This window comes from Haliotis asinina, chromosome 7 (genome assembly GCF_037392515.1).
Source record: "Haliotis asinina isolate JCU_RB_2024 chromosome 7, JCU_Hal_asi_v2, whole genome shotgun sequence".
In the NCBI taxonomy this organism is placed as follows: Eukaryota; Metazoa; Mollusca; class Gastropoda; order Lepetellida; family Haliotidae; genus Haliotis; species Haliotis asinina.
Window position 1 is genome coordinate 59,839,772 of NC_090286.1, and position 23,625 is coordinate 59,863,396.

At 37.9% G+C, this 23,625-nt stretch overlaps 1 protein-coding gene across 4 annotated transcripts in view; it reads right to left on the reverse strand.

The window, feature by feature from the left end:
• LOC137290511 (uncharacterized) overlaps positions 1–23,625 on the reverse strand; it is a 78,143-nt gene that overhangs the window by 23,895 nt on the left and 30,623 nt on the right. For 2 of the 4 annotated variants that reach the window (XM_067821491.1, XM_067821493.1), the window contains 5 exons: positions 6,760–6,885; positions 6,302–6,415; positions 2,225–2,267; positions 1,772–1,847; positions 289–333 (listed from right to left, as the gene is read on the reverse strand). In XM_067821491.1, the coding sequence (XP_067677592.1) occupies positions 289–333; positions 1,772–1,847; positions 2,225–2,267; positions 6,302–6,415; positions 6,760–6,885 (404 nt within the window). Of the gene's footprint in view, positions 1–288; positions 334–1,771; positions 1,848–2,224; positions 2,268–6,301; positions 6,416–6,759; positions 6,886–7,808; positions 7,922–18,238; positions 18,583–23,625 lie in introns of those variants that run through there. The other 2 variants (XM_067821494.1, XM_067821495.1) reach the window with 2 other exon arrangements.

Consider the following 23,625-nt stretch of genomic DNA (forward strand, 5'->3'; position numbering starts at 1 on the left):
GGGTAGTTGTATTCTATGTCACTATCAGCAATATTAAACTTGTTCCTTACATTAGTTGGTTCGATTCTCCTGATATGGAGACTTAGGATCTTCACTGCTACATGTTCTGAAGCAAGTGAAGCTTTTAGTAGACATCTTTAGAAGGGTTTTTGGGACAAATATCAAACACTTTACTAACATATTCCTTTAATTTTCTTAAAATTTATTAATGAGGCAAAATATGGTTCTCCAAGACCTAACCAACATCATTAAACCAGTAAATTCTTCACAATATAAGATAAGACTCACCTTCCACTCAAAATGTCTCGTCTGACTTGCAAGGTAACAAGATATCTGAAAGAGACAGGATAAGCATAATTAGCGACAGTTGGAGATGGTCACATTGTTCTAATACTTCCCTACTTTTCAATGTAACAATCACGCCGATAAACATTACATTGCACATAATCATAATGAACTAGTACTGGTGGAGTTTTTGTTGCACATGGCATTACAGGCCTCTCTGTATAATGAAATGTAATTGTTTAGATAAAATTGACATTTCATACTTATCCTGACTTGTGATCATCATGCTTAACTCCAATATGAATGAAAGTGGAACACTTGAATCCCTAGTTCCTGTAAGTGGACGTAAAAAGTTCTCTCACCCACAAGTTGCCTCCCTTTTCCCACTCAGTCATATGACTTGCCATGCTTGTCACTCTCTCCATCGCCCTAGCAGATGGTTAGCTTTGTATATCTGAAGTGAAATAAATAGCCCACTACTTGAGGATGAGCTGCTTTGATCACTGTAAAGCCATTCTGCCTTGCACACTGTTTAAATCTTTGCTTAGAGCTAGTGTTACTTTTTTCTTTAAACAGACTCTTATATGGTCCGTACATGAGGCTCGAACGTTGGCTTGTTTGGTGTGCCAATGCACTAGCAGGTTGGCCACTCTGGTAGTTTCAGGGGTGGACTTCCAAGTTCTTGTATGAGATCTGGGCAAACAGGTCTATGATGAGATCCTACGGTCTGTATGATGAGCTGAAATGCCTCTGAATGGAATGCCTAGTCGAAGTGTGGTCTTTTAGCATTTGGTTGATCAGTGAGCTCAACCAGTGCTGTAAGGTGTTGATCACTGCTTTCAACCCTTACTGACTGACATCAGTCATTGGCATTGTCTGGTAATGTGATCAGGTCTGTACTGTTCAGGTCTATAGACAGAACCTGCTTTAATTGACTTAACTGAAACCTTCCTCTGCAAGTCCAACCTTGCGCTGATGTGAGTAGATCAAAGACTTTGCTATGTCTGTAGAGGTAACAGAGATGGCTTTCTTGAATCTCAACTTGGATCTCAACCGAACGGTCTTCTGACACCAGAATATGATTCTGTGTAGTGATGAACGTTATTTCCAGGAACTGCAGGTCTTGCTTCGGTTCCAAATGACTGCAAGTTCACTAGCCATCCCAGTGGATAATGGCCTGAATCTTGTCTTAAAGACTTCTGGGAACAGGATGCTTTTCTGTTCGCACAATACTTGTTGCTGCTGGGACACTCAATCTCAACTGATTACTCACGTAAACAGTCCTGTTGGTGAGGTAATATCAAACAGGTACATGTTTCATCTACAAGGGATTCAAGTGTTCCACAATCATTTGTGTAGGAAAAGGGAGACAAGCATAATAAGCACGAGTCAGGATGAGGAAAATATATGTGAACCAATAATAAGTTCCTGAAGCCTGGTAGAGTCGAGTTGCAAATGGTTCCATCAGCTTTATTGACACCCATACCTTGTAAGGCTCTCTTGCAACATGCTAGGGTCTGGAGGATAAAACTTCACTGCAAATTCAAACACCCAAGCGCCTCCTGAAAATATAACGTTTGATTGGTGAATTGAAATGCCGAGCAAAAGTGCACTGATATGCGAAAAGTAGGCATTTATGCTTACATCATAATCATCTAACCTTAAAGCACACATATTTGACAGTAAATATTGCAGGGGAACAAAATTACATATGTAAAATATTTTGCCTAATATAAGTCCACTATCACCAACTTCAAACGATGAAAATGTATCTGAACTCTGATGATGATGATCCAATGATTCTCACAACAAACAGCAGTATTTAACCGCCCACCCCCAAAAACCAAAACATCTAAAACCCAAAAAACCAATGACTACAGTGAAAAGATTGCTCATCTAAGAAAAACATTAATCTCACAATTTAAGCAAAACTACTTACTTTTCTTCTGTTTCGATATTTTCTTTTCATGATTCAACCAGTACTGAAACAAACAAAGGAAACTAAATTAAACAGGTTACATCATCAACGAGAAAACTTATGGGTGGAGTAACAGAGCAAGGTCATAATACTTAGGTCCCAATAACTCAGGCTGCAATAAGCAGCCAAACTGTGTGAAAAATATTGACTAAATACACCACAATTTTAAAGAATTAAATGCTAAGAAATAAGTTCACAGCGGCTTGTTATGTGAGTGATCTTAAACCCTAAATACAACACATTTTTCTGATGAAACTGAGACTGATGAAAATGCTGGGAGGTATTAAAAGAATAGCAGCTAACTGATTTCCGAGTGTATCAGTTTGCTTTCATACATAGAAAATTCACATTATATCATATCACTACATGAAAACTCATAATGCACTGATGTATCATTTCACATCCCAGACATTAGATGTCTGACCCTGAGGATGCGGGTTCGAATCCCAGATGGAACTTAACTGAAAAAGTACTAGAATTTATACTTTACTAAGAAAGTGTTATCCAAAATATGATTTAGGTTACCCAGACAAACAGCTGTTATTCCAATGTATCCCTCTATCTATCTGCTTGACTACGACTAATCCCTGCTGCTGGATCATCTCTTTTTAGACTAAACCTATAACAAGTTATGGTGGCAAGACTTAACATAATCAATATCAGAAAAGGAACATAAAATCAACATATCGTGAAAATTGATTGGCTTTTCAAATAAAGTGGTTCATCACTACCAGAAAGTAAGAAAGTCAAAATCTTTGCATTCATAGCCACCAATAATCCTAGGCTTTTCAAGGGCTCCACATAAGGGCCATATCAGCGTATGTACTGATAAAAGATATGCACAATAAGATAGGAAAAGATCACAGCAATGGTGTACCGTCTTAGATTCATTTACGGGCGTATTTATCGGAAAAAGGTTGGCTGTATTGTTTACTGACCTGTTTAAAGAAGAGTAGCAGTGTTGGGGTGCATATTTGAAACGATACACAAGATTACTTAAACGCCATTAAATTACATTCAGCACCCTAACTTTTCTCAGTACTCTTATATTGAAAAAATAAGGCGTACATACTCTTCATGTTGAAAAATTATCTGGAGTCCTGCTTTTCAAAATGTAAGAAACTGATTACAATGCTACAGTGTTCATTATGCTACAGCTGCAACTATCCATTGAAGTATGTGTGTGTATTTTCATAAAGTAAACATTTGTTTCAGAATACAATACTAATTTAACATGTATCTACTAGACACTAAAACAGGCGATGGAAGGTCTCTAACAACAGGTATGAACATATGAATCTCCAACAAGCGAAAGCAATTCAGAATGTATGGTATACACAACAATGGAGACCTTAAAAATGTCAATATTTTTGAGGGTATAAAAAACACCGACCTGCAACAATCACAAATGCCACATTTAGTAACAGGTCTTGCCCCAGATACATAATGGTTTCCACCAGTTGAAACTACTTGCCCATACACATCTATAATCTAATCAGATTGGAACATTAACATCAGAGCTATAAATTATAATAAAAAGAAGCCCCAGAAATAACACAGGTGACGTAACGTTTCATTTAGATTAAGACCAATTCTTTTGTGCTGACATGTCACACACATTCCATGAATAACCAAGTTCAACACAGGTAACCTTCAGAGTAGTACAGCCAGGTCAACAAACAAGTTGTTACCTCATTATCTTGAAGGCACTATCCAGGTCACAGGTAACTGCTGCTACTTTAATTGCTAATTGCTCACAGCTCCATTTTGAACTTCTAATTTGTAAATTTACAACTGTCATAAATTAGGTGGTTAATAATGTCCTTGAGATAAGCTGCAACAATATTTGCATGGAAAAAACACCTAAATCCACTTTTAACAGTGAAGTTGATAAGATCATGTCACCTTACATACCAACTGTTGCTACATCCATATTGTTAGTATTTTCTTTCTATATGTATCAGGATTAGGCCTACCGAGTAAACAATAACTTTTCAAGAGTCAGTGATGCTTAGTCACCAAAACAAGTTTTCCTGTAATTACTTGTGTCATTACACAGCTGAATGACCTCAGCTAAGCTGCCAGGCTGAAACTATTTGCCCTGTAACACACCAGTGTAGGTCAGAGGTGTCGTTCAGCCAGGGGTTAAATTCAACGTATACACCACCTATTATACTGTGACAGTCAGCATACCACACATACCTGCCTCACTGGCTGAAAAGCAAATATACCACGTACATCCTTAAATGTCTTGTATATAAGCTAAGACCACTTCATTATATAATAGACTGAAATATGGGGAATATAATTTTGTTACAAAACATGGAACTGCATCTTCCAGCACTCATATAAACATGATAAACCTGTTCAGCATATTTAGTTGTAAATTAGGACACAGTTACATTAAGCCAAATAAAAAAAGTGAAATGTTGCTCAGACTTTGGCACGCCACTTTATTTGTGTGCTTAATTATTATTGCCACAAAAAGGATAATTTTTACTGGGCCACATCACGAGCATCCATTTGTCAACTATAAGTATCTTTCAGAACGAGTGTGACTGAATCTACAACTCATTAACATGTGCTAAACTTTTGGAAAGCTGTGTTTCTGAGACAATAAAAAAACATAAATAGGTGTTCCTCCCTCATCCTCATCTCGTCACTTTTGAAAACAATCTGCCCGAGAAACATTTAATTTTTCTCTATGCAGCCTTAAATATGACACCAGGCATTACAGATGTACCACATTTGAGTGGTTCATTCACAAACAGATATGAACAGGTTGTAGTGGGCAGATCAAAAACTTTTCATAATGAATTCTACATTTAGTAAGCACTGTAATAAATCTATTCATAAATTAGATGAAATCAGGCAAAAAAAAGAAAAGAAAAGAAAAAATAAGGTCCATTTCCTTAACTTCAATTCAGAAGTGGCAACATAAAAAGTCTGAAATTGGGAAGTCACAGTAGATCATTCAAATTGTGTACCAGTAATGCAATGATACAATTTTGATCAAATTTACTGGGAAATGTTGAGCATTGTGTGTAGGTATGACATAATTTTCAAATACTAATTAAATTGTTCAACATATACATGAAGTAGTACAGTAGAAAGACATCAAAATCTGACATCCTATTTATTGTCATATATACTTACTCATATATGTAAACCATCAAATCTAAGGTAAGAGAGAGCACAAATATATACCAATTAAGTAGTCTCTCCACTCTCAAACAAATGCTTAGGTGTTCCTGTTAGTCTTACATCTGAGTGGAGAATCAGCTTGCAGAGAGTGTCCATGCATGACAGCCCTTCACAAACCTGAACAACTTTTTAATACCAGACGTCACTACAGATCTTAATTTGATCGAAGAGTTACTATATGAATACCTGAATTTAGAAGACTGAAAAAAACCCCAAAACATCTGACAGACTGACATTACAACAGACGTCAAACAACTGATTCTGGTCCAGACAATTCCTCAGTAGAAAATCAAACTGTATGCTGGTCGAGTGTCAGTGACAACAATAATTTCACACACCATGATTCTTGTATGCACAATAGAAAATAACAAATACATGAATTATATAATTCACAGGGAACATAAAACATTCACTGAATTGCCTTGTATCCACTGTTCCAGCAAAACACAAGGGAAAGTGCCTCTTGTCATACTGCTTCTCACTGAATCCATAGTTTTCCCATGTATCCACACATGTACATCAGTACATCACATTTGATAATCCAACATCTTGCACTGAACTGCACCATCTCATAATCATCCATAGAATTAAGTTATGTCCACAAAAATCACTGAAAATAATCCATTCACATCTCCACAGGTTTGCACAGAGATATTCTTGTGGCACTAATCAGCAACAGGAAATTAAAGATGTTGAAATGTGCACATACTAGAAAAACGAAAATATGAGAAAAAAAAGCTATCAAAAACCAACATTCCAAAGGCAGAGTATAAATCCCTTGAAACAGTAGGGACTGAATGTCTCATTAAAGTGAAAGAGACATGCTTGTTTCACCTTTATATGGGCTGGGTCCTTGTCATTTGTGTAGGTCAGGCTGAAGTAGTCCCGCTCCAGGAGGTCGATATGATCTCCAACTTTGTCAAACAATTTCTGACCTACAGCATTTTTCTGGAATAAAATAGCACAGCAATAAAATTAAACTGACACCAACATCTGCATCACAGATGAAATTGAAAAGGCACTTCAAACATGGTAGTAACGTACAAGAATGACTGAAAATGAAGCTGAAGCCATAAAGTCAGATTTGTCACCAAATCAATCAAAAAGATTTTCAGAATTGGTTGAAAATCATTATAATGTAGCCAAAAAATTTAAAAGCATTTGCAGTGGGGCATTGAGTAACTGACATTATCACAGAGATACAATGTAGAAAAATATAAAGTATTTAAAAAAATAAATACTATTAAAATATAACAAAATGCATTGGTATTGTATAAAATGAGGCAACTTACATCAATCGGCACATCGAAATTCTCTCCATCTAGGAGTACAACAGTGCAGATTATTTCCTTCGATGACCTAGTCTGTTTCTTGGGGGAGTCAGTCATGTTCTTGTTCGGGCTCTTCTCTCGTTTCACCTGCGAATTGAACAAAATTCGTATTGGAAAAGTGGACAGTAACGTATGACACGAACAGAGAGAGCGCTCCGCTCCTAGATACTTCCGTGGTGGTGGGATATTCGTCACTCCACAAGTATGCATTCACGGGACAGCACACCGGCACGGAAACGCATCACTGAACACCCAGTTGAGGTCACAAAATGGCCCCGCAGACGACACATTTTACAAATACCACACGTCTATAACCATACACGCCAAACCGCGAGAGTAACGTACATGTGGGCTACATAACGTGTTATTTCATGATAATGCCTTTATCTTGGAAAACAAAACCTTACAATATTTACCTGCATAGCCAAACTGGCAAGGGAGGTAATGAAGCCAAGCCTACCTGGAAATGCGTCGTCCATTACGAAGTTCCGTCAACAATTTCTATTTCAAGTGCCTGACATCCGATAAGAACAAACTGATCATTGACAACCCATAACGCAAACGATTACTTAACTCAGGAAGTGGGAATCCCTCAAGCGATAGTTAGGCGGGTGCAAAAACTTTAATTTGTAGTGAGGATACTACTAAGCTCTAGTCTTGTCTGCATCTTGCTGAACGAAACTGACGGAAGGCCGTTTTACTTGAAAAAGGAAGCAATTTGTTACAATACTCATCGTAAGACACAACTGATTATGCCAGTGACTGTATATATATTAGAGACAGCATTAATCCTATGCACGAAGTACTGACAAGCTGCATTACCGGTTTGCAATCGAGATATGGATTTCACCACCAAACGAGTACTAACATCATGGCTGCCGCCATTGACGATTCAAACTAATGTGGGTCACGACGCCTTAATATGCTATTTTTAGGCGCTGTCCCGTGACGATTGCACTGACCCAAAATAGCCAAAAACAGTGTGGCTCCTAATTATAAATTTAACATACCTGTTAAGACTCATTTATCGCACGAACATTTGGAAAGTGAGCGCAGTGTATTCGCTTGATTCCGAAAGGTACTCCCCGCTACATCTATGACATCACCGCGTACCCAGCATTCCCTGCGAGGTCAATGCAGTGTGTCAAGGTGTGTGAAATTTGTAAACAAATGTGGAAACGTCATGAATACGGTTTGAATATTATGAACATTTGATGTCCATTCCAACTGAAAGACAACTGCTATTGCAGATTGACAAGCGAGAATTTCTAAGAACGTTTTATCAGTCTTTAAGGTGGTCAGATCCTACAGGTGCGTGAAATCATGTAAAAGATGAACCATAATGTAATAACGGATTACGGAATCAGATTGTGAGTTAATAACTTTTTATGCTGCTGAAAATAAATGTTGATGAATAAATTCGATGTCTTCAAATTCTGGTGAAAATAGTCAGGGCTAATCTATTAGAAGCAATACACCAATCTGAATCAAGTGAATGTTCACTTATTTTATCATATCATTTCATTAAAAAGCATGATACATGTATATGCATTATCTTTGTAATACAATACTGCTTAACAAATAAGTGAAATCCTAAACCTTCTTATCAAACTATGATCATTTGTATAGATACATTGTTATATATTAATAACTTACCAGTTACTCAATCTTACCCAGAAAGTTGGCAGCACCAAATATTACTGAAGGTGGTAATTGATTTGTTTGCTTCAATCTAATGGGTCACCATGCCTATTATATCCTTGCACTCAGTTGTTCCAGTTTAAATTTTGAAAGCAAAACTGTTGATGAGCAAATGTGGATTCCTCCTTTGTAGAAAATTAAAATGTGTGTAATTGTTCACACTTTTGTTATGAATTAAACATTATGATATTTCTAAACATCATGTAAACTGAGGTGACAAAACAAATTCAAACTTATTGATGTTTATTACCTTGAATGTTGGAAAATTAGATTGGAGAAATTAATAAAATAGAATGACCCTACATCAATAAATGCTGACAGCTCAGTGATATACATCCTCAGATCAATGTATAAATGTCAAGAACCGTAGGACAAGCATGAAAGGCATGCACGACCTGCAGCTATTGTGCAACAGATGGCAGAGTCAGACAACTTCTTGGTCTTATGAAAGGAATTATAGATACAATCACATGCATAACAGAGTTTATTTACAAAGAGATTGCAATAAGTGTGCTTGGTATGTATACTGAAAGTCAAAAGTAACTGATGGAATGAATATATTGCCTACATAGTATTGTGCCGATCAAACATTTAGGGGAGGCTTGCAGGCCAGATGTAGTAGATTCATGACATTCTACTGCATATTTCAGAGGGCATTGTACCTCTTATGAAAATGGATCCAGACATTTCACAGTAGAAAATAAACCAGGTAAGAGTGTCAATGGAACCCTGCTTGTTTTCTATTTATTATCAAGGCTAGGATTTAGATTTTGTGTTTATAATCAGCATTATGTTAGCTTTAGAGTTAGGGTTAGGGTAGGCTTTCTATATAAAAAAAACTAACAAAAACAAAACATATATTTTTAAGCATAGAATGATAAAAAACAGGGGTTATGGTTGGAACTCTGTCATTAAAATGATCTAGAATGTCTATTGGCTTGTGTCCACCTTCAACCCATTTCACTTACAGTTACAGTCTGTGAAAAATCTGAGAGGAACTTTATGTTATGTGTTCTACAACATCAAAATAGAATTCACTTTTGGTATATGAAACGTTTCCATGGTGATGTGTCACACAGTCCATGTTGGTAGGGTGTAGTCTTGGTGTGTCATGGTGGTTCAAGCTTCACAAAGAAAGGTAAGCTTGAACTTCATATTGTGTTGATTTACAATAGGTTTGTGTGCAGTGCATGGACCTATAACAATGCAAATAGCTCTGTATCTTGTCAGGCTACACAGGGACTGGCCACAATTACAGGTGTGTGTCAGAGATATTTTGCCCATGAGCATGTCATTTAAGTATAGGGAAACAGTACTATTTTGGAACCTTGTGAATGCTTGTCCATGCTGTTTCACTGCTGATTTAAGCAACTTTTCCTTTTTCAAATACTTTCCACAATAAGACATTTAGATGAATAGGGTACTCCATCACAGGCAACACATTGGTTTCAAGGTTGAACTGCCTTGCAGTGGAATTATTTTCAAGATAAACCCAAATGAGAACTAAAGTTAAATACACTTTCAAGAATTATGAGAAGTGAGAAAACATTTCCTTCACCGTTACATTTTGTGTTTTAAAACAAATTCCAGATTGGTTTGCTAAAGAAAAACATTAAAACTCAGTGTCAGTGTTTATTTATAAATCAGTCCATAATTGTAATATTTCATTGTGTTATGATTAATGATACTGCAATATCTATCATAGATATTTGTCTGTATAACAGAGTCTGTGACCAGGTTTCTGGAACGCTGTATGAAGATTGTCATACTGTAGCAAAAATGATGTAGTATGACTTAATGTGACGTAGTAGATGATGTTGCAAAACTCACCTGAGGGTGGAATGGCGGGGTTTGAGATGTCCAAGAGTTTCTTGGGGTGCCTCTAAGAGGAGGTTGTAAGGAACTAGCAACAAGGCTGGACACTGCCGACATGATTTACAGCTATGAGGGCGAAGTAAACTGGTGTATGTGTTACAGTTCCAATATTTGTCAGTCAGCTGTGAAATATGGTATTATGTGTTGCTATTGTTTGGCACTATAGGAAAGATCATTCACAGCTAGATCTTGGCAATCTAAAAGTCAGGTACTGGGAGTGTTTTATGATCAGCTAACCATAGTTTATGTTAGTGCATTTCATGTCTCAATATTTCATGTAATATAAGAAGCTTTATGTGTGATGAGCATGTGTATACCATGCATTGTAGGCTAATAAATATAGACAATCACAACAGGTTTTTTGACTTTGTGCTCAGAGAAGTACAATACTGTATATTCAAAGATATACAAGATTGTGAGACACTGTATTCAGAGAAGTACAAGATTGAGCAATACTGTATACAGACATGTACAACACTGTGTGATTCTGTATATGGAGAAGTACAACACTGGTTAATACTGTATACAGAAAAGTACAACACTAAGAGAATGTATTCAGAGCAGTGCAGCATTGTATAATACTCTATACAGAGAAGTGAAACACTGTGTGGTACTGCTTACAGAGAAGTACAACATTGCACAAAACTGTATTCAGAGAAGTACAACACAATGTGACATTGTATGCAGTGAAGTGTAACACTGTGTATTACTATATTCAGAGAAGAAAAACCCTGTGGAATACTGTATACAGAGCTGTACAATACTGTCAAAACTGTGGTCAGAGATATATAACACTATGTGACCCTGTGTAGACTGACACTATAATATCCACAGACGTGCAACACTACGTTCTGAGAAGTACAACACTTTTAACCCTGACAAGCAGGAAGTGACACACACCTACAAGAGAGTTAGAGTTACTCACAGTTAGGAGGGGTGTGTCCACCTCATGAGTTTGCTTTGTTTTCCATATCAGTAAGTTATAAGAAGTAGGGAAATCAATGTACAAGCCAGTATTTGCCAGTATTTGCCAGTATGTAACACCATACAGGTTAAACAAAAATAAACCTCTAGCTGAATTCTGAAACCTTATTTCATGATACACTTGAGGGGTTTCATAAGCTGATAAACAATGTATTGTCAGTATTATGTTACAGCAATTTGAACCCAGTTAATCTTCTATTGCCATATGTTTGCCATGGTGTGTTTATCTCACCCGGCACAGAAGTGATACAACCTTGTACAACCCCTGCAATATGTTAGTCAACACCTTATATTCTAGATCTATGGTAAAAATATTCAAACATTCATATTTACCAGGTAGATCAAGAATGGATCCATGGGGGCTGGGCTTCACAAAAGTACTTGCCAAAAATTCATTCTTGGATTAATTTTTCATTATTGACTTTGGATATTGTATAAATAATGCAAACATCACAAAATGTAAAACACATGTCCCAAATTGTGGTAATTACTGGATCTCTCCATGTATCCTTCTTGAAGATTCATATCTTCGTATTCTGATACATATTCTTCCAATTTCTGCCATACTGACAAGGAGTCCCCATACTAAACTTATCTAATTTAAAGTTAATTACTATGTATTATTAAATAAATTGGGGATAGTGGGGTAGCCTAGTGGTTAAAGTGTTTGCAGTCAAACCAAAGACCCGGGTTCAATTTCCCACATTATTGCAATGGGTTAAGCACATTTCTGGTGTCCCTTGCTGTTATAATGATAGAATATTACTAAAACTAAAATGGTGTAAAATTATATTCTCTCTCTTATTAACAGTAAACAATTTCCAATTGAGCCTAGAACAATGCCTTGTCAAGTCATTCTAGAGTTAAGCAGGACTTCTCTTCAGTTTATTTTCCTATGTCAGGGATGCAGACTGATGTTCTTCATTTCCTTATAATAATCCCGGAGGACTATATTATTTGCACACCTGTTTGCGTGGAAGCTGAGGTAACCTGAACACAGTCATGCAGTTTTGTACCGGTCTCTCCCCTCACTACTATAGTATGCTATAGGTACACTTGTATGACCAAATACTCTGTGTCATAGGTCATGCAGTTATATGGAACTGACAAAATCAGTGCGTGAATCACAGTATGCCACTATGGCATCTAGAGATCCAAGGTGGCCAACAAATATGCTGATATTATGTCATGTTCATCAGTTTGATGTGTGTATTGATCAGAGACAGCAGGAAGTTGACATTAATTAAAAAATGTCATCTTATTACGTGTTGCACAGTTGCTGTAGGACATGATTAATGTCCTGTTTAGGCCAGTCTGACTCAGTTCTGGTTGTACAGTTTCTTGATCTCTGCACTGAGTTTGCTGAAGGCAAAATATACAATCATGTTGAACAGTGAGATTTTTCTGGGTTACATCTTCATTTTTCATTCTGAGATAAACTGTCCATAATAAAGAAAGAAGAAAAATCTCTCTGTTCATCAACTAGCATCTTCTATAATGCCAGTCAAGCATCTGCAGTTATGTTGTCAAGTATATCCATAGTTTGTGTCAGATTGTATCTATTGTTCAGTGTGCAATATTAATAATTACTTATCTTTCCATGGCTCAAATCGCATCAAAGTTGACATCAGTATTTCCTAATTCCTCAGGCATCGCTGTTAAATATTTTCAGAGAATTTATTGCAGCATTGTGAAAGTTATTATTAAGGTTGGTATTTAATCTCCACAAATCTCATAGCCTGTGCCCCAGGACACGACACTTTCGACACACAGGCAGCCTATGGCTATAAACAACCCTTAGCAGTGTTAGTGTATACAAGCTAATGATTATTTCATTTGTTTTAGAGTATTTCATAAACAAGGGGTGTGCACCCTCCTTTTGTCCTGAAATTTTGTAATATGACCATTGAGACTCCCGTGAAAATGAAGTGTGCACCCCTCCATTCTCAAAAAGCTGTATCCACCCCTGGAAAGCAAAACCTTCAACTCAGCTGTTTCTCATTCTGAGATAGTTTCCTTGAAATATTGTTTTCAAAACCTGTATCATTTTTAGATAAGGACAACCTTTATGGATGAACAATTTCTGTTTCGATATAGCTTCTTGTATCATTGTCAATTAAGCAACTCAAATGACATTTCAATACAGCTTCTTGCATCGTTGTCAAGCAGTTGCGTTTCACCTGAATAAAGAATTTGCTCATCCATAAAATTTGTTTTTATCTCATTCACCAACTTCTAAACATGCCACTCAAAGGAGTTAACTATCATTTTCATTTAGTGAAACTATTTCCTTCTTGAAGGAGACTTCATGTAGTTATCAGCTGATGCACTGATTGACCATGTGTGGTTTATCAGTTTGTTTTTATCTCAGAAGAACCCATCAATGGTCGTGCATATGCTGGTATCAGCATCTGTCTGTGACCGATGCAGAAATGCAGAAACTGATAGTGACTTACACAGCTGGACCAACAACTTGTTGTACAAAGTATTAGTAACACTGTGATATTGGTACTATTATCAACATGTCAGTCATATTGCTCCCTCGTACAATTTTGACCTCGAGTTTTATCCATAAATAATTACTTTGGAACTGTTGTACTAAAGTAGGGAAAACATTATTTCCAACATCAGTGTGAACTTCTATGTTAAGTCAAGAATCAAAGGACACATTTATGTACACTTTGGTATTGCTATAAGTATTTCACAATGGTGAAGGAGATAAATATTTCACTTTCATTTTTTTTCAAATGAAATTTTTGTACAGGTTTGAGAAAGATGAGAGAAAGGCAGGTTGGGAGTCCAACAGCAAGGAGCAGTGTGTATAGATGATCTTGAGATAAGATATAATATTTAGTAGTTAAATTTTCTTGAAGAAACAGTGTAATATTGTACAAATTCTATAAAATTTGTGTCTAGTGAATACCAGACATCCAGACGTTCTACATGTATAACAAGTACATAGTAACAGTGTCAGGTCAGCATTCGAAATAATTGCCGGCCCGGAGGCCCAACGCCAGTTGTTATTGTATTGGGCCGGCAGTTTCAAATATATGCAGTCCCTTGTGGTCTTTGGTACATTTTCTGTTATGTTTCTTCAAATGGAATCTATCCTATAGCTTTTTTCTTTATTCATATTTGGGAATCTCATGATCCATCATGCTACGGTAACTGACACATTCAGATTGTTACAGTGTAGTCTGTTTTGTTTTTATTGAATAGACATTAACCAAATGAGCCTGCAGATTTCATGCAGGGCCTGTAGATCTTAAAGTCTGCAGGCGGCAACAGGTCCTGACTGCCAACTGGCAAATTAAAGTATCCCAAACACTGTGTCAGGTTCAAACAATATGCAATGTAATATAATGTTATGCAAACAACAGGAGAACTACACCCAATCGTGAACAGAAACTCTATTTAAAACTGTAAATATTATATGTTTGGAGTTTTGTCTGGGTAAGTTTTGGTGAAAATGATTTAGAACTCGCCCAAATTTGTATCATGATTGGAGATTATTAAATGTGTTTTTTGTCATGATTTTTTGATGATGCAAGGTATTGCATAGTATTCCTTCAAGGTGAAAACATCGGATGCCAACCATTTTCAATCTTAATATGTTTTTACTTGAATATGTAAGTGATAGCATTAAATTTTGTAGTGAAATTATTTTGAAAAATTTGGGCTATTTCACCTGAGTCTTTTATATGCTGGGAACATGCAAGAATATCTGTACAAGAAGCCACGTTGCTGAGTCAACTGGAAGTAGCAGCCGATGGCAGTGGAGTCGGTGGCAGCAGAGTCGGCAGGACATGACATTATCCCCGCTGTTCCCCCTCCCCTCCCATAATGACAGGATGTCACCCTCCAACAGTAGCTCTGGGTGAAGGATAAACAGATAAAGAGATACGCTTCAAGACAATTTACTCAATCAAGAATGGACTTGTGTGTGATTACAACACTGATTGGTCAAATTACAGGAAGATGGCCCCAGAGCTTCCTGAGTGTGTTGCAAATGTGAAGGGGCATCATAAATTGTCAGCTCGGGATGCAGCTGATGATAGTTTATCATATTTACCATTATGTAACTTGTTATATTCTCAACATAAGGGAAATGTATGTCTGGCTTGCTTTTCTTGTATCTTGCTATGTTGTATCTGGACTGAGTGAGTGAGTAAGGTTCTATGTGCTTTCAGCAATCATCCAGCAATATCACAGGAACACCAGCAATGGGCTTCATCCATTATACCCAAATGGAGAATTAAACCCAACTAGGTCTTTGTCGTAAAGAGTGAACACTTTAACTAATCCTATAGCCCACCTTCCCGTCACATCAGGATGTTCTTGGATTTAAGTCCCAAGTACATGTATGACCTTATTATAATCTAAGATTAAACAAAACTTATTTCTAAGTTGAAGTTTGATCTAGATTATATGAACCTAATCACAAGTAGGAGGGATCACGTGGCTTCGATCCAGTCACTGAATTTTCCTGCTGTAGGTACCTCTATCTTCCCACAATAACTCAAGTACTAGTGAGTGAGGGAGACAAATATTGCTGTGATTGCAATCTGGTATGTAGACAAAATTATTTTCTAACCAAAAAATGTATGAGTGGCAAAATATTTATATAGACTGACATTAAAAACATGTAATAAACTGTAAGACAAAATAAAAAAATATTTGTGAAATGCTCAAATTTCCAAACTTGAGATGTAAAAACTTGCAATGCAATTGGTTTGTTTTTGACGATCTCATGCCCAAATATCTATATCAAACTGATTCAGAATGGGAGGCTGTTTTGACTAAGTTATGAAAAGTGAAATACATGTTCACCAATTGTTTCACTATATTTGTTTGTTTTTAATGTTTACTCTTGTCAAAACTGTCAATACAAACTGACTGAATTAGGTATTGATGAAATTTTGTTTGGCTATTAAGTGTGCTGTAATGTAACAGTGTCCAGAGTCATATATACTATTCTGCTTGGACACACACGTCGTGACAGTGTCATGAATATTCATTACCTCCTGGCCAGCTTTCACTATGCCTGTCACAACTTATATTGTGAAATCATGTTACAGGTTGACCTAAACAGCATCAACACCCAGCAAAATTTGGGCAGGCACAATGAGGTCATATAAAATTTGAAATTAAATTACCTGACATAAGTATCGAAACCACAGAATCTCATGAGTATATTCTGAGTGGGTTTAACATGAATGAACTGATAGTAAGCTGCTGCAGGTGTAGTGGGTCACATGACAGAAAGACTAACATGTGACGATTAGTTTCATATATTATCAGTGCACTGAATATATCGTGTGACAACAGAATATGCCATGTTGCAATAGAGTACACACTATTTCAGCCTGTTGCCTGATTATTCACATCATGGAGTAGTCAGATGTTGCACATTATTGTTTGCTACAGCATATTTCACATTGCACAGATGGTGATATTCTCCACAAGGTAGTTGCACAATATATCACATAGTAACTGTTTGGTGGAACCCACTCGTCACCTGTTAGGCACATTATGTCATGTCAAGTGCCATATATACAATAGTTTCATATGGTTAATGTAGCATACAGTATACACTGTAATAAATGCCCTGTTGTTTACATGAATCAACAAGGTGAGTGCTTATCAAAACCATACAGAATTTCAATTTGTTGTCTGAATGTACAAAAATAGTTATACAGTGCTGTGTTTAATATGAGCTGTCATGCAAAATTTCAGAGAGTGAGTTTGTTTTTACAGTACTGTAGACAGGATTTCAACTTTGTCATGTAAGCTTAATGTAGGGTAGGACCCTGTGTGAGGCAGGTAACATCGTAGGTGACATCTTCCCCGTATGTGGATGGGACAGAGTACACGTAGGAGAGGGAACATCCATGCTGAGATGTGAACCTTGATCGACTGTGTGTCATGTGATCACACAGTCAGCTGAGCTACTACTATGCAGTTTGAGTATAGCAGTTCAATTCATGAGTTCTTTGTAATAAACCAGATCTCTATACATGTGTAGATAGAGAAAATAGTGACTATAGCTGTTCTTCTGACACTCTTGTGTATGTGCTATTGCGAGATGTGCTATTGCGAGATGTGTATCACACGTATTCTCACAACTGGACATCTCCTGATCAGATAACTAATCAGCATGACCTCAAGACATCTCTAGACAATCCTGTGCTCACAACAATGGCCTGAGTCATTCAGGATGGTGTACATTCTGATGGTGGGTGTGGCATATGTCGGGGTCACCTGTTGTAGGACATGGTATTTGTATGACAGGGTATGCATACTGCAGGGTCCTGCCTTCGTGGACAGGAAGTACGTAGGTGACATGCAACGGAGGGGACAGCTACCAGCAACAGCTCTCTAAACATTATCGTCATGAGCAAACTCCTTTACACTTTGAATGTTAATAAACTTCAGCATTAACTCATAATCTACAATATCCCTAATTATCTATTCATTAACTGGTTTGTTGTGTATTTAAGGCATCTATTTTTATTCATGTTTATCAAAAGTTTTGATGTTTGCTAACCTCAGCATGTCCTGTCTGCAAGTCAACAAGATGCTTAGCATGTATCATGTGTTTTAAATCATGCTAAACCAGTAATCTGTACAGCTAATATTCCCCCTTATGTCTCATAAAGAGCTATAGATATCCTTCCTTGCTCTACAAATATACACTCATTGTCCAACACTTTTCCAAACACCGCCGAGGCGATACATTGCCCCAGCAAGTGCCCATGCATAATATAGTGAGGTTAAGTGCCTTTAATTCCTTGCATGTCGCTCTCCCTGCAGAATAAACCTAGGGAAGAATTGCCCTCCTGATCAAGACAGTGGTCAGTGGATATTGAAGTGGACCTACCTGAAAAGTGTTAGCTCAGCAATTATGGATCACTGATCAAATACTAGAGGAGCAGTCCATCCCACAGGCAGACAAACTTGTCCCACTATCTGTGTAGTGAAGTGTGTAGGTGTACAATACCCGCCACTCTCGGTCAAATCTTTTAGCGTCCCCACTCCCACACAAACCAGGTCACAGGAGGGGCTCTGTATCATCTGCTTGTTTCTTTCTACATTTAATCAAACAGGTAGTTGTTTGAGTGGAACTGAGCAACACTGATCTGAGCTGATTAAGTTGTAGACACCAAAATTTGCAGTTTAGTATGTAGTACATACTTGGTGGATGGTACGTGGATGTGCACCCATCTAAACACTTAGGTATTTGTACATAATATAGCATCATTGTCATACAAGCGGTACCACTGTCAGGGAAGCTATTTTCAGAATGTACTCAACACATCTGGGTAAATTAGGTTAATTCTGTAACACCCATTTCACTTTCCATTCAACAATTATGCAAACTAAAACAAGTATATGAAAGTGATACGTTTACACAGTCAGGTGTGCCTTTATCTTTAAAATGTAATCTTTCTTAAGATCTTTCATACATAATCTCACACATAATCTTGGTGTGTGGTGTCCGAATCAATGCTGTACACCTTTGAACACTGTGACCTCTGACCTCAGTGATCTCTCACCTGTGAGTCACCAAATGGAGCAGTGCATATGGCTGTGACAAGGGGAAAATGTTATCACTATAGTGTTAGGAGCCTGTTACTGCCACAGTTTATATGTTGATGAAAAAATACTTATTTACTCGTAAGGTATATGTCTATACTGATCTACCTGCAATCAAATGCTGGTTAAGATTGCCCTTTGGCATGTGTGGTGTAAGATTAGAAGGAAACTGCAAGTTCCTCTTTATAGCATCCAGTGTGGTGACATGACACTGACCTCTTTATAAAAACATCCCTCTTATTATCCCAAAATTGATTCAGGGGATGGTCTTCTGTGTAAGTGCACTGGTGCATGACCCTTCTCAAGAACAATTAAACTTCTTCACCAAGACCTAAGTTATATTGAGATATGCAAAAGCACTTTTTTGAATCTTGAAATTGCAACTGATCATTCAGCTCGAGGCACTGATGCATGGCGATCTTGCTAGAGGGAAAGGTTCATATTGGTTACAGAGGATAACAAGATTCTTTGCAGACCCTGTTTCAGCAAGTACAATGAACAATCCATATTTCTTCCCTAGTAAATGAAACTTTATTCAATGGAGATGGTAACTCAATGGTAATTACTCCACTCAAAACTGCACTACCCTCTTCCCAATATACCCCACCAATTGCCCCACTGCCCTGATCCAGTCTAACCCACTATATACCCCCTTCCTGATCCAATATACCCCACCAAATAGCTCCCTGCCTGTTCCAAGCTACCCCACTGCCTAAACCAATATAACCCCTGCTTGATCCAATATACCCCTCTGCCTGATCCAGTATACCCCACCAAATACCCCACTGCCTGATCCAGTATACCCCTCTGCCTCAACCAATGTACCCCACCAAATACTCCACTGTCTGATCCAGTATACCCCTCTGCCTGAACCAATGTACTCCACCAAATATCCCCCTGCCTAAACCAATGTATTCCACAAAATACCCTACTATCTGATCCAGTATACCCCACCAATTGCCCCACTGCCCGATCCAATATACCCCACTGTCTGACTCAGTGTACCCCACCAAATAAAACACAACCTGTTCCAGTATGCCCTACTACCTGATCCAATCTACCCAATCAACCACCTCATGAAAACGATCATAGGTACCATATCCCCAACCCATGTACCCCACCAGTACTCCACTGCACTGTTCAGATGAACTTGCTATGCAGCTGACCACTCAGGTACAGCTCAAGGAGGATACAATCTCAAGCAAAGTCAGTGAGTCAAACCTTATGGCCTTCAAGAAGAGAGAGTGAGTGAGTGATTGCTCTCAGATATATTCCAGTAATATGGTGGCGGTCTGTAAATAATCGAGTTTGGACCAAACAATCCAGTGATCAACAGCATGAGCATTAATCCCCGCAATTGAGAACCATTGTCGTGTCAACCAAGTCAGCGACCACCAGATCCCATTAGTCATTTCTTATGACAATCATAGTTGCCTTTTATACTTCAGCAAGAAAAGTGTATAGCGTCAAACAATTTGGACAGCACGTATTGGATCATCCTTCCATGGCAGCTGAGGAGACATGTTATGTTGCTTGTTGACATCCGGTGTGTCGCCTAGTGTTTAAAGCATTTGCTTGTTATTCTTAAGGTTAGGTTTCCCACAAAGTGTATGACTCCCATTTCTATCGTTCTCTATGGTGATATTGATGGACTGTTGGTAAAAGTGGTGTAAAGACCTTTTTATCTGCATGAACATATGGGTATACTAACTTGCAAGAATTTGTATCTGTGTAACCTGAGCATAAACCTCCTCATTTCTAACTGAAAAAAAGATTTAATTTATATTGAACTTTGTCAGCATTTGCTTTGAACCATCCCATAAGTATATTAAATTATTAAATGTTTTAATCACTGTGGTCATAGATTTTTATCTCGCATCACCTAAACTTTACCAGTATGTTTTTTTTATGACCCTTCTTAAAACTGGCCCATGTTTCTGTGTACCTAACTGCTCCTGTTAAGGACTCACCCATGTATGTATTCAAAGCCAACTTCTACATTTCAGCCCCGCCAGTAGGGTGGAGATATATACATCATAATGTTTACAGTCAACAGGTCGTGATGACCTCTGATTGTGCATAGCTACCAAGGCCACAAAGTGCCTATTATCCTCTCCAAATATGTGGAGTAAATCACCAGTATCATGAGTGAGCCTGATTTTGCCAGGACAAAATCTGTCTCAGTAGCAGATTGTATATAAATGAATTCCTATTTTCACATCAATACATTAATGTGACATATACACTTTAATGGAACCAGATGTCAGACTATTTTGATCCACCCCTGTACAAACATGTTTTTACATGTGGTATTTTTTGACTGTGTGAATGCTATCTGACTTTGTGAGCTTCTTACTTTTTGTACTGGCGGTACATTATAAACATGCAACACAGGCTGAATCTACCATTTCCCAATACATCTTTGCTTTGGAAAATCAGTTGACCACCTTCCTTCAAAGTGCAGGTTCTGTTCATGTTGAGCAATGTAAGTCAATCAATTATTGATTCACCGATACCTGACCCATTCAAATACTGGATAACCTGTACAAATCCAATCAAAAACTGATCCATCAGTATAGGGTCCATTCAAACACTAACTATGCACATGGTCCTGTCAAATACTGGGTAACATGCACATTTTCCAATTTAATACTGACTATCCTGCACATGGTCCAGTCAGATAATGGCTAACAGGTATGTGGCCCAATGAAATGTTGGCTAACCTTGTACATGTTCCAATTAAATGCTGAGTGAAGGTACAATCCAAAACATGTATTGCATAAACTGCATATAGCAACTGTGAGATGAGGTTCACCTCTTTGGTCATGTGGACAAGGCATCCGACTTTGTATCAGAGGGTCCATGGATCATATCTCAGCACTGACCCTCATCATTTTATGGCCACTGCAACTGTCCATGGCCCAATGAAAAAATGGCTGACCTTTATGAGTACCCTATTTATAAATGTGATGCTAGTGACTTTGTCATAAGCCAGTGTCAAAGTATGGTAGTGATGATCACCCTAACACTAAGATTGTCTTCTGAAAGGGACCCTCAGCCATAACCTGGGTTATGTCCCAAGTACAGTCCTGTGCCTGTCTTAAGATGTGGCTTCATCAATCCGGTGAGCAGTTGGAAGACTGGTTAATGGCATGTCATTATAACTGACAGCATTTATCCCAGCTTATAACATTAGTGATTGGAAAGTCTGGTCCAGATTTGATTATCTACTGCTGGTTGGGATGTGTCAGTTTTGTTGGGAAAAGGAGAGTCACAATTTCCTTTGAGTTTCTCAGCAGTCAGTGACTAAATGCTGTGACAGTGCAAAGGCCTGTCATTGTGCAAAGGTGATCCAATTCAATGTAACTATTTTCTGTGCATTACAAACTCTACTTGAGTGACATGGTCTCAGTTCCTCTATGAATGCTTGCAGTCATATCTGGAGTTGCTTTGTAAGCAGTGTCTCCAATACATTGTGTCACCAAGTGTGTCTGCTCTTTGTAAGCAGTGTCTCCAATACGTTGTGTCACCAAGTGTGTCTGCTCTTTGTAAGCAGTGTCTCCAATACGTTGTGTCACCAAGTGTGTCTGCTCTTTGTAAACAGTGTCTCCAATACGTTGTGTCACCAAGTGTGTCTGCTCTTTGTAAGCAGTGTCTCCAATACGTTGTGTCACCAAGTGTGTCTGCTCTTTGTAAGCAGTGTCTCCAATACGTTGTGTCACCAAGTGTGTCTGCTCTTTGTAAGCAGTGTCTCCAATACGTTGTGTCACCAAGTGTGTCTGCTCTTTGTAAGCAGTGTCTCCAATACGTTGTGTCACCAAGTGTGTCTGCTCTTTGTAAGGTGTTTGAAGAATGATCTGCTAGTTCAAGTCTGAACAGACCCAACTGCTGTCAATACTGGATGAAATGAAGCATGACGATTACTTCACACAATTTCAATGAAATCTCCAAGTTTTTGCTCAGCTTTTGACTCTTGCTGTTGACCTGTTCAATTATTTTGGCAGTTTTAGATTGAAAAAGATTTGTGGAGTAGGTTCCTGGGACTGGCGTGATGTACTGGCAAGATGCACTAGTGTGCTGTACTGGCGTGATGTGTGCTGTACTGGTGTGATGTGTGATGTACCAATGTGATGTACTGGTGTGATGTACTAATGTTATGTACTGGTGTGATGTACCAATGTGATGTACTGGTGTGATGTACTGTGTGGTGTATTGTTGGGATGTTGGTATGATGTACTAATGTGATGTACTGATGGGATGTACTGTGTGATGTATCGATGTGATGTACTGGTGTGATGTATTGTGTGGTGTATTGTTGGGATGTTGGTATGATGTACCAATGTGATATACTGATGGGATGTACTGTTGTGACATACTGGTGTGATGTTCTGATGTCATGTACCATCGTGATGTATTGCGTGATGTACTGGTGGGATGTTGGTGTGATATACCAGTGTGATGTACTGATTTGATGTACTGGTGCGAAGTGCTTGTGTGGTGTACTGGTGGGATGTACTAATGTCCTGTACCAATGTGATGTATTAGTGTGATGTACTTGTGGGATGTCTGGTGTGATGTACTGTGTGATGTATGTCTTTCATGCAGCAATAACAAGAAGAGATTCTTTCTACTGTGAACATAAGCATTTGAAATAAACCAAACAGATATTTC